This window comes from Chiloscyllium plagiosum, unplaced genomic scaffold (genome assembly GCF_037043375.1).
Source record: "Chiloscyllium plagiosum isolate Xiang-an unplaced genomic scaffold, Cpla_swu_hap1 HiC_scaffold_39, whole genome shotgun sequence".
Taxonomy (NCBI): domain Eukaryota; kingdom Metazoa; phylum Chordata; class Chondrichthyes; order Orectolobiformes; family Hemiscylliidae; genus Chiloscyllium; species Chiloscyllium plagiosum.
In genome coordinates, this window is record NW_028270177.1 from 8,605,425 (window position 1) to 8,618,726 (window position 13,302).

General features: G+C 42.9%; 1 protein-coding gene across 2 annotated transcripts in view; it reads right to left on the minus strand.

Moving 5' to 3' along the window:
- Nucleotides 1-4,463: 4,463 nt before the first annotated feature.
- Nucleotides 4,464-13,302, minus strand: part of LOC122540838 (integrin alpha-11-like) — a 179,738-nt gene continuing 170,899 nt past the window's right edge. Inside the window, exons 29-31 of one of the 2 annotated variants that reach the window (XR_015753800.1) lie at nt 9,331-9,444; nt 8,138-8,291; nt 4,464-4,852 (exon numbers count right to left, since the gene is read on the minus strand). Coding sequence is in view for 1 of the 2 variants with exons in the window: in XM_087981311.1 (XP_087837437.1) it covers nt 8,193-8,291; nt 9,331-9,444 (213 nt within the window). In the remaining variant the exon portion in view is untranslated. Of the gene's footprint in view, nt 8,292-9,330; nt 9,445-13,302 lie in introns of both variants that reach the window. The other variant, XM_087981311.1, reaches the window with a different exon arrangement.

Sequence of the window (13,302 nt, forward strand, 5' to 3'; positions counted from 1 at the left end):
GCATCTTAACTCCACTTGCCTGCCATGGTTTTGAAACCCTTCATTCTTTAGCCTGCTGAGCCCAATTTTGCAATGTTCTTTTGACCCCTCCCCCGAATCCACAGTACTTTGCGGATGTATTTGAGTTTTCATTATTCTTTGTGATGACATTTCCTGACGTTACCGATTTTGTTTTTTATGTTTAATTTTAAGGCTTATTCCCTCTTGTCTGTACTGTGCGACAAGTTAATTGCCCCCTGTATTGCAGAAGACCTCTTAAAGTGTCAAATTGAGAGTCTTTAATACTCTAATTCTACTTTTTTGAGTATGTAAAATAAAGGCTATCCTGGGTATGGCCAACAAGGGTAAGTGATGGAAATTGCATATGGGCATTTTTAAAAATTAATGTGTAACTTAGAATTGTGTTGGAATCACAAAGTACTGAACAGAGTAGTGTTTCTAAATTTAATGATCCCACCTGATGGTAATACTGTACAGGTTAGATCCCATCTAGAGCTGTGGCTTGTTAGACCATAAGTCTTTATTTTTGCAATTAATGTGGTGGTTGTACACCAAGCATATCCACAAGAACCTGCTACTGTGCTCTTCCTTTAAGTTTTTTTGCACCAAAGGAAAATGAACTGTTACCGAATCTGTATTCAAATCTGCACACCTGCTTCTGGATGTTTGTCTTTTTATGATGCTAGACCTTGTTGTGAGATATCAGTTTTATTCACTTCTCCTTTCACCCCTCCGACCCCTCCAATGACTGAAAAGTTTACCTCAGCTGTTTACTATCAAATGCATGTAAATAAATAAATTTCCAGAAATCCCGTCAGCTCACTTTTCATATAAATGAAACAAAACTGGTCTTTTCCTCTATGTCAAAAGATTGAAATGCAAATCAAATTTAAAACTACAAAACTGCTTCCACTTATAGACCCCAAGTACCACCTTACTGCAGATTTAAAAACGATGAAAAATAAATCAGTAAGAGGTGTTACTTTGGACAGATTTCAGTGATGCCTGCAATATACCAACGATATATATGCTCAAGAACTACTTTTCACAAGTCCTTTTTGATCACAGCCATTTGTTTTCCTCCATATTTACATTTGACCAAAGACTTTTTGCTTGCTTCGTGAATGACTTATTGTACGGTTGTAACATCGAACAAAGCAATCTAATTATTGGTGTGAAACCTTGATGGAAAAGCTGTCTTCACTTGATTATCTGTTCTGTTTTCCTGAACTTTAGCTCACTTTCTCTAGTGGTTTCTGTGCAATGGGCACAAACAAGGTAACACAAATAAGCCACATTTTGCAATGAGGCTCCTTTCAATTGAAACAGTGATCCCTTGCTTTTGTGGTTTTTTTTATTCATTTCAATGGATGTAGGTATTGTCGGCTTGATCAACATTTATTGCTCATTCCTAATTGCCCAGAGTGCAGTTCAAAGTCATCCATATTGCTGTGGATCTGGAGTCACGTCTAGGCCAATCCAGATAAAGATAACAAATTACGTTTCCTTAAGAACGTTGGTGAACTAGATGGGTTGTTGTGCCAATCAACAATGCTTTCATGGTCATCTTTAGACTCTTGAATTCAAAATTCACCATTTGTCATAACAAGATTTTAACCCTGGCATAACCATTCCACCTTGCTTCATTATGTTTCTATCATTTCTCGCCAATAGTTGGTTTGTAGCAATTTTCATCGGCATGCGTCTTGCTTAGTCTGCGTGATATGCATATTTCCAACGATAACAAGGTTTTTATAATTGTCTTTATCTATGTTGTAATTCTACTGATTCCTCAATTACAATTTGACTTCTGGCCTGACTGAAATGTAAATAATAAATTGTTAGGAATAAGAATTCACAGGGCATGCGTGGGAAGGAATATAATAACTTATGAACATTCCGGGCCTTAGTTAAAAAATGTTAGAATCATAGAAACAGCTCAGTAGTGTACGTTCAATACTCGGGCCATTGTGTCTATGTCATCAGTTCTTACAAAGAGCAACCTGAACGGTTTCATTCATCCATTCTTGCCCTATAATTTTTTTCTCCTTTTTAAATATTTAAACAATTCCTTTTTGAAAGCTCTTATTGAATTTGTTTCCAACACCTGATCAGTTAATACATTCCAAATCCTATTCACTCATAATCATGTAAGAAACTGAATAGGCCATTTGGCTCCTTGTACTCGCCCATCATTCAATCTGATCATGGCTGATTTGTCCCAGGCCTTAACTTCTGCCATCTCAAATCCCTGGTGCTTCAAATATCTGTCTCCTCTTTAATTGCTTTCAGTGATTTGGACAAAATTCTAGTTTTTCACTTCCCTCTGGGAGAAGAAATTCCTTTGCATCCCAGGTTTGCATGAGTATTCCCTTATTCCGTAACTATGTACCTGATTTCAAGATTCCTCCACTAGTGGAAACATCTACTCTGTCAAACCCCTTCAGAATCTGTACGTTTCGAGAAAATCGCCCCACATTCTCTGAAATCTAATAATAAAGGCATAAACTGTTTAGCTATTCTTAACCAGTCAACCCATTTCTCCCAGGAATCTGATTGTTGTGTGACAAAGTAAAACTGAAAAGTGGGGCACACGTCTCATCAGGCTAGCTGTAACCAAAAGTGAATTAGCATTAAAAGAACAAAGGGAACAATATTGGAGGGGAACCATGTCTACATTTAATAGCAGTATGCAAGAGAAAGCAAAACTGCTTCCCAAACCCATTCTCTTTTTTTTCAAAAGTATGTTTTTATTTTCTTATTCAAGTGTTCAGTTCCCATTTGATTGGTTTAGATTCCATACCCACTTGTAGTACTGTCTTCCATATCATGTCAGAATTCCATTTAGCCTCCTTTAAGCTCTTAAAATTGTTCCAAAGTTCGTAATCTTTTTTCTCATGATTCTTTGCGAGGCGAGACTCTTCCTCCCCTTTTATCATCAAATCCTTTAATTTTATTCACTGCTGGCTGATGCATTCTTTAACCTCTCTGCTCTGAGGCACAGAACCATAATCTTTCATTATAACCATTCCCTTTACCATCCAACCAAATCCCCATTTCCATTTCTTGAACAGTGAAATTAATGGGATTGTATCCAATAATTATAACCTCATTATTAGAGACTTTCTTCCTGTAAAGTTATTCCTTTTGCTGATTAAATTGCCATTGTTCTCAAAATCTATCTGACAAAGTCTTTGGTCTCCAATACTAATATCTCTGCTTCAGTATCAAATTCTGCTTGATCGCGCTCCTCTGAATTGCTTTGGAGGCATTATGTTAAAGGTGCTATACAAATACAAGTTCATGTTCTTGTCAAAAGGCCTGAATATCAGTGGGAGGAGGATTGGAGCGAAGACCACTTGGAAGTATAGATCCCTTCCTTTTCCTCAGGGAACTAATGTTGGATAGTTTGCATTTAGGGAACTACTTGCACTGATGCACAGATCACTGCTATAAGCAGCAGAATAGTTGGGCCAATGAGGAACATTGCAGTATGCCCAAGTGTGTATCATAACTGCACTTCCAAGTCTGCGATCATTGAGCTGTTTATTACTGACGTTAGACAGTCTCCTCTAGTCTGTGGAGTTTGCACATTCTCCCTGTGTCTGCGTGGGTTTGCTCCGGTTTCCACCCAAATCCAAAGATGTGCAGGATATGTGGATTGGCCATGCTACGTTGCCCATGGTGTTAGGTGCATTAATCAGGGGTAAATATAGGGTGGAGGAATACGTCTGGGTGGTTTACTCTTCAGAGGGTCGGTGTAGATGTGTTGGGCCAAAGGACCTGTTTCCATACCGTAGATAATCTAATCTAATCTAAGTAGACCAAGACAATAATCAACATCAGCTCACTGGACCACTGGCAGATACATGTGGCAAACAGTGACAGCTTAAAATTTGCGTATATCCATTACAAAAACCCACACTTGACAACACGGGTAGACTATTTTACCGTTGATGTTTTGTGATCAGACACAATGGAGTCTTAGGTGGTATGTGGCCTGTTGCATTGGCCTTTGGGTGGGGGGAGCTGGCCAGCACTGTGCAGACATAACTCCACATTCTCTGTTGAAGCTTCCTCTGTCTTTCCACAGGCCATCCTTTTATTACATTCTTCTACCATCCAGTCCCCAAAAAGGTGATGGGGCTGGTGGGGTGGGGTGGATGTCAGCAACAACTTTACCCAGTTGGGCGCCTACACTTTAGTTGTCATTTCTTAGGAATGACTGTGGGGATGAGCTACTTGACCAGCTAAGAACAATGATACACTTGCTGACCAGACTCACCCCGGAATGGCTGGTTTCCCTTCCATGACCCTGCATTCCCCACCACCCTCCACCCCGGTGCCCCCCAATCAACATGCACAGGTTAAGGTGAAGGGTCTCTAATGCTGTTCCTGCTGAAATCAGCCAGCTAAGACCACCCGTCATAAAGGAATGTGCAAGTAATAAGAAGCAACCGTAGTAATAGTGTAACATCTGATTTTCTTTGAAGCACTCGGTCCATCCGATGTCTTAGGACATCAAAGCAAGTAGTCTTTGTTCATATAATTACAAATTGTCAACACTCTGAATTACAAAGCCAAATTCCTTCCAAATATTTACATATACAAAAGAGTTGTTTTACATATAATACAGAATCTGTAAATGTCCACAGCATAGAAATTTTACACACTTTTCATTAGGTTATTTTGGTTGAGAACTTAGTGTGAAATCTCCTCTCAGTCGTGCATTGCTAGACAGCTTTTACAAGCTCTCTGTATTCAGGTGTGATTTACACACTGTTGAAATGCTGGCCATTACAATGGTTCGCTGGCTGTAACGTTTATACTGCAATTTACGATGTTCAGTTATCTGTTGTAAAGACACATTGATAAAGATAAATAATCCCAGAAAATGCTTGAAGTACAGTGCAGATCGGTAATGCCCTGGTTCAGGTAGGTGTTCCCCCCCCCCCGTAAACAGGTTCAGTGGGTAACGCTCTTTGCTCTGTCAGAAAGTCAAAAGGTTCAAGTCCCAATCTCTCGACTTGAGCACAAAATTAAGGCTGATGCTGTGGTGCGGTTTTGAGGTTTGAAAGCCAAGTTGTAGTAACTGTTGTGATCCCTAGACTCTATATCCCTGCTTTTAAACACCCACTAGCAGTGGACAGATTTCTGCCCAATTTTGTGTTCTATTAAGGTCAAAATTGGGGCTTAAAGGTCAGTTGGCTTCCAACTACAGATTTTATGATCAAGGTTATACTTGGCCATAATGCAGCAACAGCCAGTAGAAGGCAACTAAGTATAGCAATTCTGATTGAACTTTACCCCTCTGACCCTTGATCCCAGGTCTCTAAACCAATCACAAAAGCAATTTCCCCTTGTTTATTCCACAATCAATTTGCCTCCATTTATCCTCCCGACTGCATATCTAGTACAATGATAAGCATCAATAACAGCTGGATCTATTGAATGAATTCCCTCCCTAATGGCGTGAGGCAGCCCACAGCATGTGGACTGTAGCAGCGGTTCAAGGAGGTAGCTCACCACCACCTTCTCTCACGCAACAAGGGATGGGTAGGAAATGCTGATCCAGCCAGTGACGCTCACATTTGCAAGTGAATTTTAAAAAACGTTGAAAGTACAGTTTTGGCCCAATCATGTCTGCCTGAGCTGGTTCATATATTTCTCAAAGCGTGTTATGTATGGCCTAGTAGGGGTTGCCAATCCTCTGGGATGGTCCTGGAGTCTCCATAGATAAGACTTCCCAAGCCATAATTGTTTTGCCTTGCCTCAGCAGCATTCTCCTCTTGAGAGAAAGGAATCTCGGTTTTTCCCATCCCTTCTGATTGATGTGACCAGAAACCTAATCCCAAAGTTTGTGCATAAAATACTTGCTAGCGAGGAGTCAGAGACCAGGTGTGGAAAAGTTACAATAAGCCTTTGCCCATTTTATGGGAAATGTTAAACTTGCTGATGTTGATCTTTAAGAATGGGTCTGATTGGATTTATGTAAAAAGATACAGTTGAATCTTATTGTGTTTTTCTTTGGTTAAGTCAGAGTTGCATTTAGAGGAATTTCCAATGAGTTTTCTCACTGTACCTTACCTCACCTCATTTGTTATCTTACTCCTCATGTGGAGAGCGTCTTTCCAACCCTGCCCCCTGCAATGAGGCTGGCCTGGACTTAACTGAACCAGGATCCCATGGTTTCCACATCGAGTTTTCTCGACACCAAACTCGCTTTTTTTATGCATTTGGTAACGCAGATACAGAGTATTAGTGAAGGTGAGTTGGGCTGTCAGGTGTTAAACAAGTAATAATCCCCTTTAACTGGTGATTCAGTGCTGCCAAGTGAGGAGCCAGCTGCTTGTCAAAACATGGAGTGAGGGTGCTGAGCACACTGAGATTTGCCTCAGCAAACATCTCACTCGATTCTGTCACAAAGCTCATTATAACTCCTGTGGCTCAGGAGAATCAGCCCAGCAGCTCCACTCAGAGTTAAGAGCAGAACGAGGCCCTGTAAATATTGCTAGCCGCTAACAAATCTAACTGCGATTTCAAGACAAATTTTGCCGTGGTTTGAATATGGGATTCACTGCCAGGAATGGGGGCTGAGAGAAACGGGCTAAATATACAGGACAACCTCGATTATCCGAGTGAGATGGGCAGGGAGTATTTTGTTTGGATAACTGAGAGTTCGGATAAAGGATTGTTTGGATAATGGATAGCATTTTTACGGGACCTCGATCTTGTTGGGATAATCTGAAATTTGGATAATTGATGTTTGGATAATCGAGATTGTTCTGTACTTTGGGGTGGGGGAGGGAAGCGGATTACATTAACACACAGAGAAAGGTCTAGAGGATATAGTCAAAAGTCACATGACATCAAGTTATCATCCAACAGATTTATTTGAAATCGCAAGCCTTTGGAGCGCTGCTCCTTCGTCAGATGATTTCAAATAAACCGGTTGGATTATAACCTGGTGTACTGTGACTTCTGACGTTATCCACCCCAGTCCAACTCCGGCACCTCCACATCAAACAAGATATATTGAGACGGGTCAGAAGTGAGCAGAAGCTCAGGTGTAGCATAAACACTGGCACGGACCTGTTGGGCTGAATGGCCTGTTTCTGAGCTGTAAACACTCAGTCATGCCAGCTCCACAATGTCCAACTAATCCACAGGTTTAATCTTGTGATTTGTGACTTTTTGTTCATTCTTTCTTACCTCTACAATTCCATAAGTGTTCATCTGTCTCCACTACCTCAGCTCAGAGGGCACCCCTCCCCTAGAAAGCCACAAACATTCATAGGCTGAGCTTGGTAAAATGAAGGAAACACGTTTACAGTGGAGGAGGACATCCGTGGTTATTTAATCACCTTGGGTTATTTTTGGCAGATTGATAAATGGATAAACTTGCTCTTTGTTATGAGGCAAGGGAGGGGTCTACAGTGGGACTCTGGACACAGATCCAGACTGGGCTGCTCCCTCCGTGTTGGACCTTCCCACTGTGTTGAGGTAAGGAGGGATATGAGACCTGAATAGACTACCTCCCTCATGCCTAAAGGAAGGTATGTGATGGATGAAGGATCACCGGGAGGATACTTTAATTAAAAATATCTACAATCCATAAATCATATGCAAATTATTCCTCACTTTCTTCAAAACACAACTCTTGGAACCAATGGACAAAGATTGGAGCTAGTCGGTATTTCCTAAACAATACTTCAGGGATTTGCAAAGTAGCCGAGGTTCCACAAAGTACATCATCAGTCTGGTTTGGGCCCTGTTTGCCACTTAAAGGGGCAGGTACAATTCTTGATGGTGTAAAATGGGCACTGGCTCCTCCGTGGTAGTGTACTTGCAATGTGGCTGTGCATTATTGGTGGTTTTCCTTTTAGCAGAAAGAGGCACACACTCTCTCACGCTTCAAGCTTCCAAACAGAGAAATGTCACTTACATTGCTCCTCTGTTTAAAATATTCCTTTTCATTTGGGGTTGGGAGGGGATTGTGTTCTGGGGTTTATAACGTGTTGCTGCACCTTAGAGATAATGAATCAAAGTGTGTGGCACCACAAGCAAAATCAATGTCCTGATAGGTGCACGAGTTGACTACTCAGTGTTGGTCTACTGTTTTGCCAGTTGATGTCACCTGATTATTGCTGTGTGTGAATTTGCACCTTCTTGTGTTTAACGTTTCTGAGATTTCAATGTTCTGTGCCTTTCTTTGATGACTGCTCAATTGAGCCATTTCCAGTTGCCATGGCTTCTTTCCTCCGACGGTATGCACTTTGGAAAAAGCCAAGCTGTGGGGCAAAGAAATGAAAGGACAGGGTTAATCTTAAGGCAGCTGGATTCAGATCACAGAATTAATGCTGATGTGTCAGCCTAGCCTGGCCCTTCTGCTCACCCTTGTTATCATTGGTGGAAGCGGGAGGAGACTTGTCTGGGCATCGGATGATAAAGACCAGTAGCTGCAGGCCATTTGCTCCCTTGAGCTCTATCGAATTCGATCACTGCTGGTCTGTATCTTTGTTCCACCAACCTCTCTCGCTCTTAATACCCTTATCCTCAAACTAAAACATACCAAGCTCTCAATGCCTGTAGAATTCCAGTTCCCAGAGGTCATTGGAGGCTGTTACATCAAACATGAAGATAGATTTTTGACACCCCCACAAATGAGTAAACAGTTATGGTCTAACTATGCTCCATTGTTTATGGGGTAATGATCCTGGCATCTTTTGGCAAAGCTGACAGGTCCTGTCAGTAGCACTCCTGAGACCTGTCTGAGATCTTGGTTTGTTGGTCACTGGTTTGTATGTTGCCTTGTTGGTGTCGTCTGCAGTACAATCATGTGGTCGCAACCACATTCAATTGCTGTCCTTGTGGAAGGAGGTGGGAGCTTAGAAGCTGCTTTCAAAGGAAGACCAGCTACCCATCCTGCACACAGCCCCAGTTGTTGCTGAACCTGTTCCATGTTGCAAACATTAATGATGGGACCAGTATGAGTCAGTGTATCGACTGCTCAGCAGTCACTACATGGAAAGCAATTTAGAGTAAACTCTGTATAATCTCTAAAGGCAGTTGTAAGTGGCCTGATAGGTTGTATTATTACAGACCACATTTGCTGTGTCGTCATGTCAACGTGAACCACTCAACTTTCATTTAGGGCAGCCAACTGCAAATAAAACTCTCCTGAACGCAAGCGATGAAGAGAGATGCTATGGCTGTCAGTCCCCGCCTTCCCACCTTCCCAACTGGAAGCCACTCCAAGCGAGGCTGGATAAGCTTGTTTGCAATGCTGGAAGGAATAATACTCAGGCTGTGGGGAAATACTCGACTTACCTTCCATAAAGCGAGAATGAGGAGTGCAAGCAGGAGAAGACCTCCCAACAAACTCCCAATTATAATCCAGATGGAGACCTCGGACTCGTACTGCTTGGTCAGGTGAAGTGTAATCTATAAGGGGAGGTACAGGTGAGTTATAACAGGAAGCTGTTGTATCTTTTCTCTTCAATGATTTCCTCCTCCATATTGCACTAATTTCAACATCTCATCGATCACAACTCCTCATGGGGACCTTATCTGGAGAGATGTCTGTTGCTGTGCCCTGGTTGGAACCTCTGTGTGTTCCTTTGCATGTTCCTCCTTTTTATTTTAATATAGAATCCCTCCATTGTGGAAACAGGCCCTTTGACCCAACAAGTCTACACCGAGAACTAAGAGCAGCAAGGAGGGGACATGAAAGGTCCTTAGTTGGTAGGATTAGGGAAAACCCTAAGGCTTTCTATAGGTATGTCAGGAATAAAAGAATGACTAGGGTAGGAATAGGTCCAGTCAAGGATAGTAGTGGGAAGTTGCGTGTGGAGGCTGAAGAGATTGGGGAGACACTGAATGAATACTTTTCGTCAGTATTCACTCAGGAACAGGACATTGTTGCCGATGTGAATACTGAGTCACAATTAAGTAGAATGAATGGCTTTGAGGTAGGTAGGGAAGAAGTGTTGGAAATTCTGGAAAGGGTGAAAATAGATAAGTCCCCTGGGCCTGATGGCATTTATCCTAGGATTCTCTGGGAAGCAAGGGAGGAGATTGCAGAGCCATTGGCCTTGATTTTTATGTCCTCGTTGTCTTCAGGAGTAGTGCCAGAAGACTGGAGGCTAGCAAATGTGGTTCCCTTGTTCAAAAAGGGGAGTAGGGATAACCCTAGTAACTATAGGCCGGTGAGTCTCACTTCTGTTGTGGGCAAAGTCTTAGAGAGAATTGTAAGGGATAGGATTTATGAACATCTGGATAGGAATAATGTGATCAAGGATAGTCAGCATGGTTTTGTGAAGGGCAGGCCATGCCTCACAAACCTTATTGAATTATTTGAGAAGTTGACTAAGGAGGTGGACGAGGGGAAAGCGGTAGATGTGGTGTATTTGGATTTTAGTAAGGCGTTTGATAAGGTTCCCCATGGTAGGCTACTTCAAAAAATACGGAGGTATGGCATTGAGGGTGAGTTGGAGGTTTGGATTAGGAATTGGCTGGCTGGAAGAAGACGGAGGGTAGTAGTTGATGGTAAAGGTTCATCTTGGAGTGCAGTTACTAGCGGTGTTCTGCAAGGATCTGTTTTGGGACCATTGCTGTTTGTCATTTTAATAAATGACCTGGAGGAGGGGCTAGAAGGTTGGGTGAGAAAGTTGGAGGAGTTGTTGACAGTGAGGAAGGATGTGGCAGGTTACAGCGGGATATAGATAAGCTGCAGAACTGGGCAGAAAGGTGGCAAATGGAGTTCAATGTAGCTAAGTGTGAGGTGATTCACTTTGGTAAGAGTAACAAAAAGATGGGGTACTGGGCTAATGGTCGGATACTTGGTAGTGTGGATGAGCAGAGGGATCTTGGTGTCCATGTACACAGATCTTTGAAAGTTGCCACCCAGGTAAATAGTGCGGTGAAGAAGGCATATAGCGTACTGGCTTTTATTGGTAGAGGAACTGAGTTCCGGAGTCCTGAGGTCATGTTGCAGTTGTATAAAACTCTGGTGCAGCTGAACCTGGAGTATTGTGTGCAGTTTTGGTCGCCATACTATAGGAAGGATGTGGAGGCACTGGAACAGGTGCAGAGGAGGTTTACTAGGATGTTGCCTGGTATGGTAGGAAGATCGTATGAGGAAAGGCTGAGGCACTTGGGGTTGTTTTCATTGGAGAAAAGAAGGTTTGGGGTGACTTGATAGAAGTGTACAAGATAATTAGGGGTTTAGATAGGGTTGACCATGAGAACCTTTTTCCATGTATGGAGTCAGCTATTACGAGGGGGCATAGCTTTAAATTAAGGGGTGGTAGGTATAGGACAGATGTTAGGGGTAGGTTCTTTACTCAGTGAGTCGTGAGTTCATGGAATGCCCTGCCAGTAGCAGTGGTGGACTCTCCCTCTTTATGGGCATTTAAGCGGGCATTGGATAGGCATATGGAGGATAGTGGGCTAGTGTAGGTTAGGTGGGCTTGGATCGGCGCAACATCGAGGGCCAAAGGGCCTGTACTGCGCTATATTCTTCTATGTTCCATGACCCTCCAGAGAGTATCCCACCCAGACCCATTCTCCTATAACTCTACATTTACCCTGACTAATGCATCTAACCTCCACATCACTGAACACTGTGGGCAGTTTAGCACAGCCAATTCATCTAACCTGCACATCTTTGGACTGTGGGAGGAAACCCACACAGACATGGGAGAATGTGCAAACTGCACACAGACGGTCATCCGAAGCTGGGAATCGAACCTGGGTCCCTGGCACTGTGAGGCAGCAGTGCTAACCACTGAGCCACCGTGCCACCCTTTTGACTGAGCCTTTATTCGTCACATGATGAAATATTTGGGAGATGGGAGATCACTCTCACCTGGTAGGAGAATCAAGAACAAAGGGGACATTGTCTTAAAATTGGAGCTAGGTCACTTAGGTGCCAAGCAAAGACAGAAGTTGCTGGCGAAACTCAGTAGGTCTGCCAGCATGTGTGGGAGGAAAGCAGATTTAATGTTTCGAGGCCAGTGTCTCCTCTTCAGTACTTAGGAGCCAAACCGAACAACAATTCATGGGATCTAGAGTTATGGAGCTTGAGGTGGGAAAATAGTGTTGAAATGTTGATCAGCCGTTGATAAAGCTTGGCCAAGAGGTGGAGGTTTGTTCCTTGGTCTGGTCTGAGCTTATTCTAAGGCTCAGTTTGTTCCTGTCCCCTGCTGCATTGAACTGAGTTGTCTGTAACATTGTAACCAGACTGCAATGGTTACAATGACTGACTGTATAACCAGAAATCTTGATGCGGTCATCATAAAGTAATTCAACTTTTTTTCTCTCTATAAACACTGCTAGTAAATTTCCCAAAGTCTCAGAGGGCTGCTATCTCATTAGAGAGAGATGGTGGAGGTTTAACCTGAGGGTCATTGTTCCTCAGGCAAGAGGAGAGGTTGAGAAGGAGAGTCCTTCATGGTAACCTCAGCCGGTGTGGGAATTGAACAGGTGCTGTTGGCGTTGCTCTGTCATGTAGTGGCGGTCCAGCTAACTGACCCCGATATGTCACTACAGCTCAATACAAAGTGCTGCTTCCTTCACTGCCTCTGTCTCAGACTGCCTCACATAGTTCTGCTCATGTCATGACTATCAGTTATATCACTGACTGACTTAGATCAAGCCCTTCCCCATCAGGAATCGCTAGAATCAGGGAGGATCCGCGAGGACTGGAAAATCGCTAACATGACCCTCCTGTTTGAAAAGGGAGTAAGGCAAAAGATGGAAAATTACAGATCGATTAGCCTAACCTCGGTTGTGGGTAAGATCCTGGAATCCATTGTGAAGGATGCGATTTCTGAATACTTGAAAGTGTATGGTAAAATAGGGCAAAGTCAGCATGGTTTAATCAAGAATAGGTCATGCCTGACACATCTGCTAGAATTCATTGAGGAAGTAATGAGCAGGTTAGACCAAGGAGAGGCAATGGATGTTATCTATCTGGACGTCAAGAAGGCCTTTGACAAGGTGCCGCCCAGCAGGTTACTGAGCAAGATAAGGGCCCATGGTGTCAAGTCAAGGTACTAAGCAGGGACAGAAGCTTGGCTGGCAGAAAGCAGAGAGTGGGGATAAAAGGGTCTTTCTCAGGATGGCAGCCAGTGACAAGTGGTGTTCCACTAGGCTCAGTGCTGGGACCATAACTTTTCACTTTATACATTCATGATTTAGATGAAGGTGCTGAGGCCATTCTGGCTACATTTGCAGATAATACAAAGGTAGGTAGAGGGACAGGTAGCATTGAGGAAGCAGGGAGGCTGCAGAAGGATT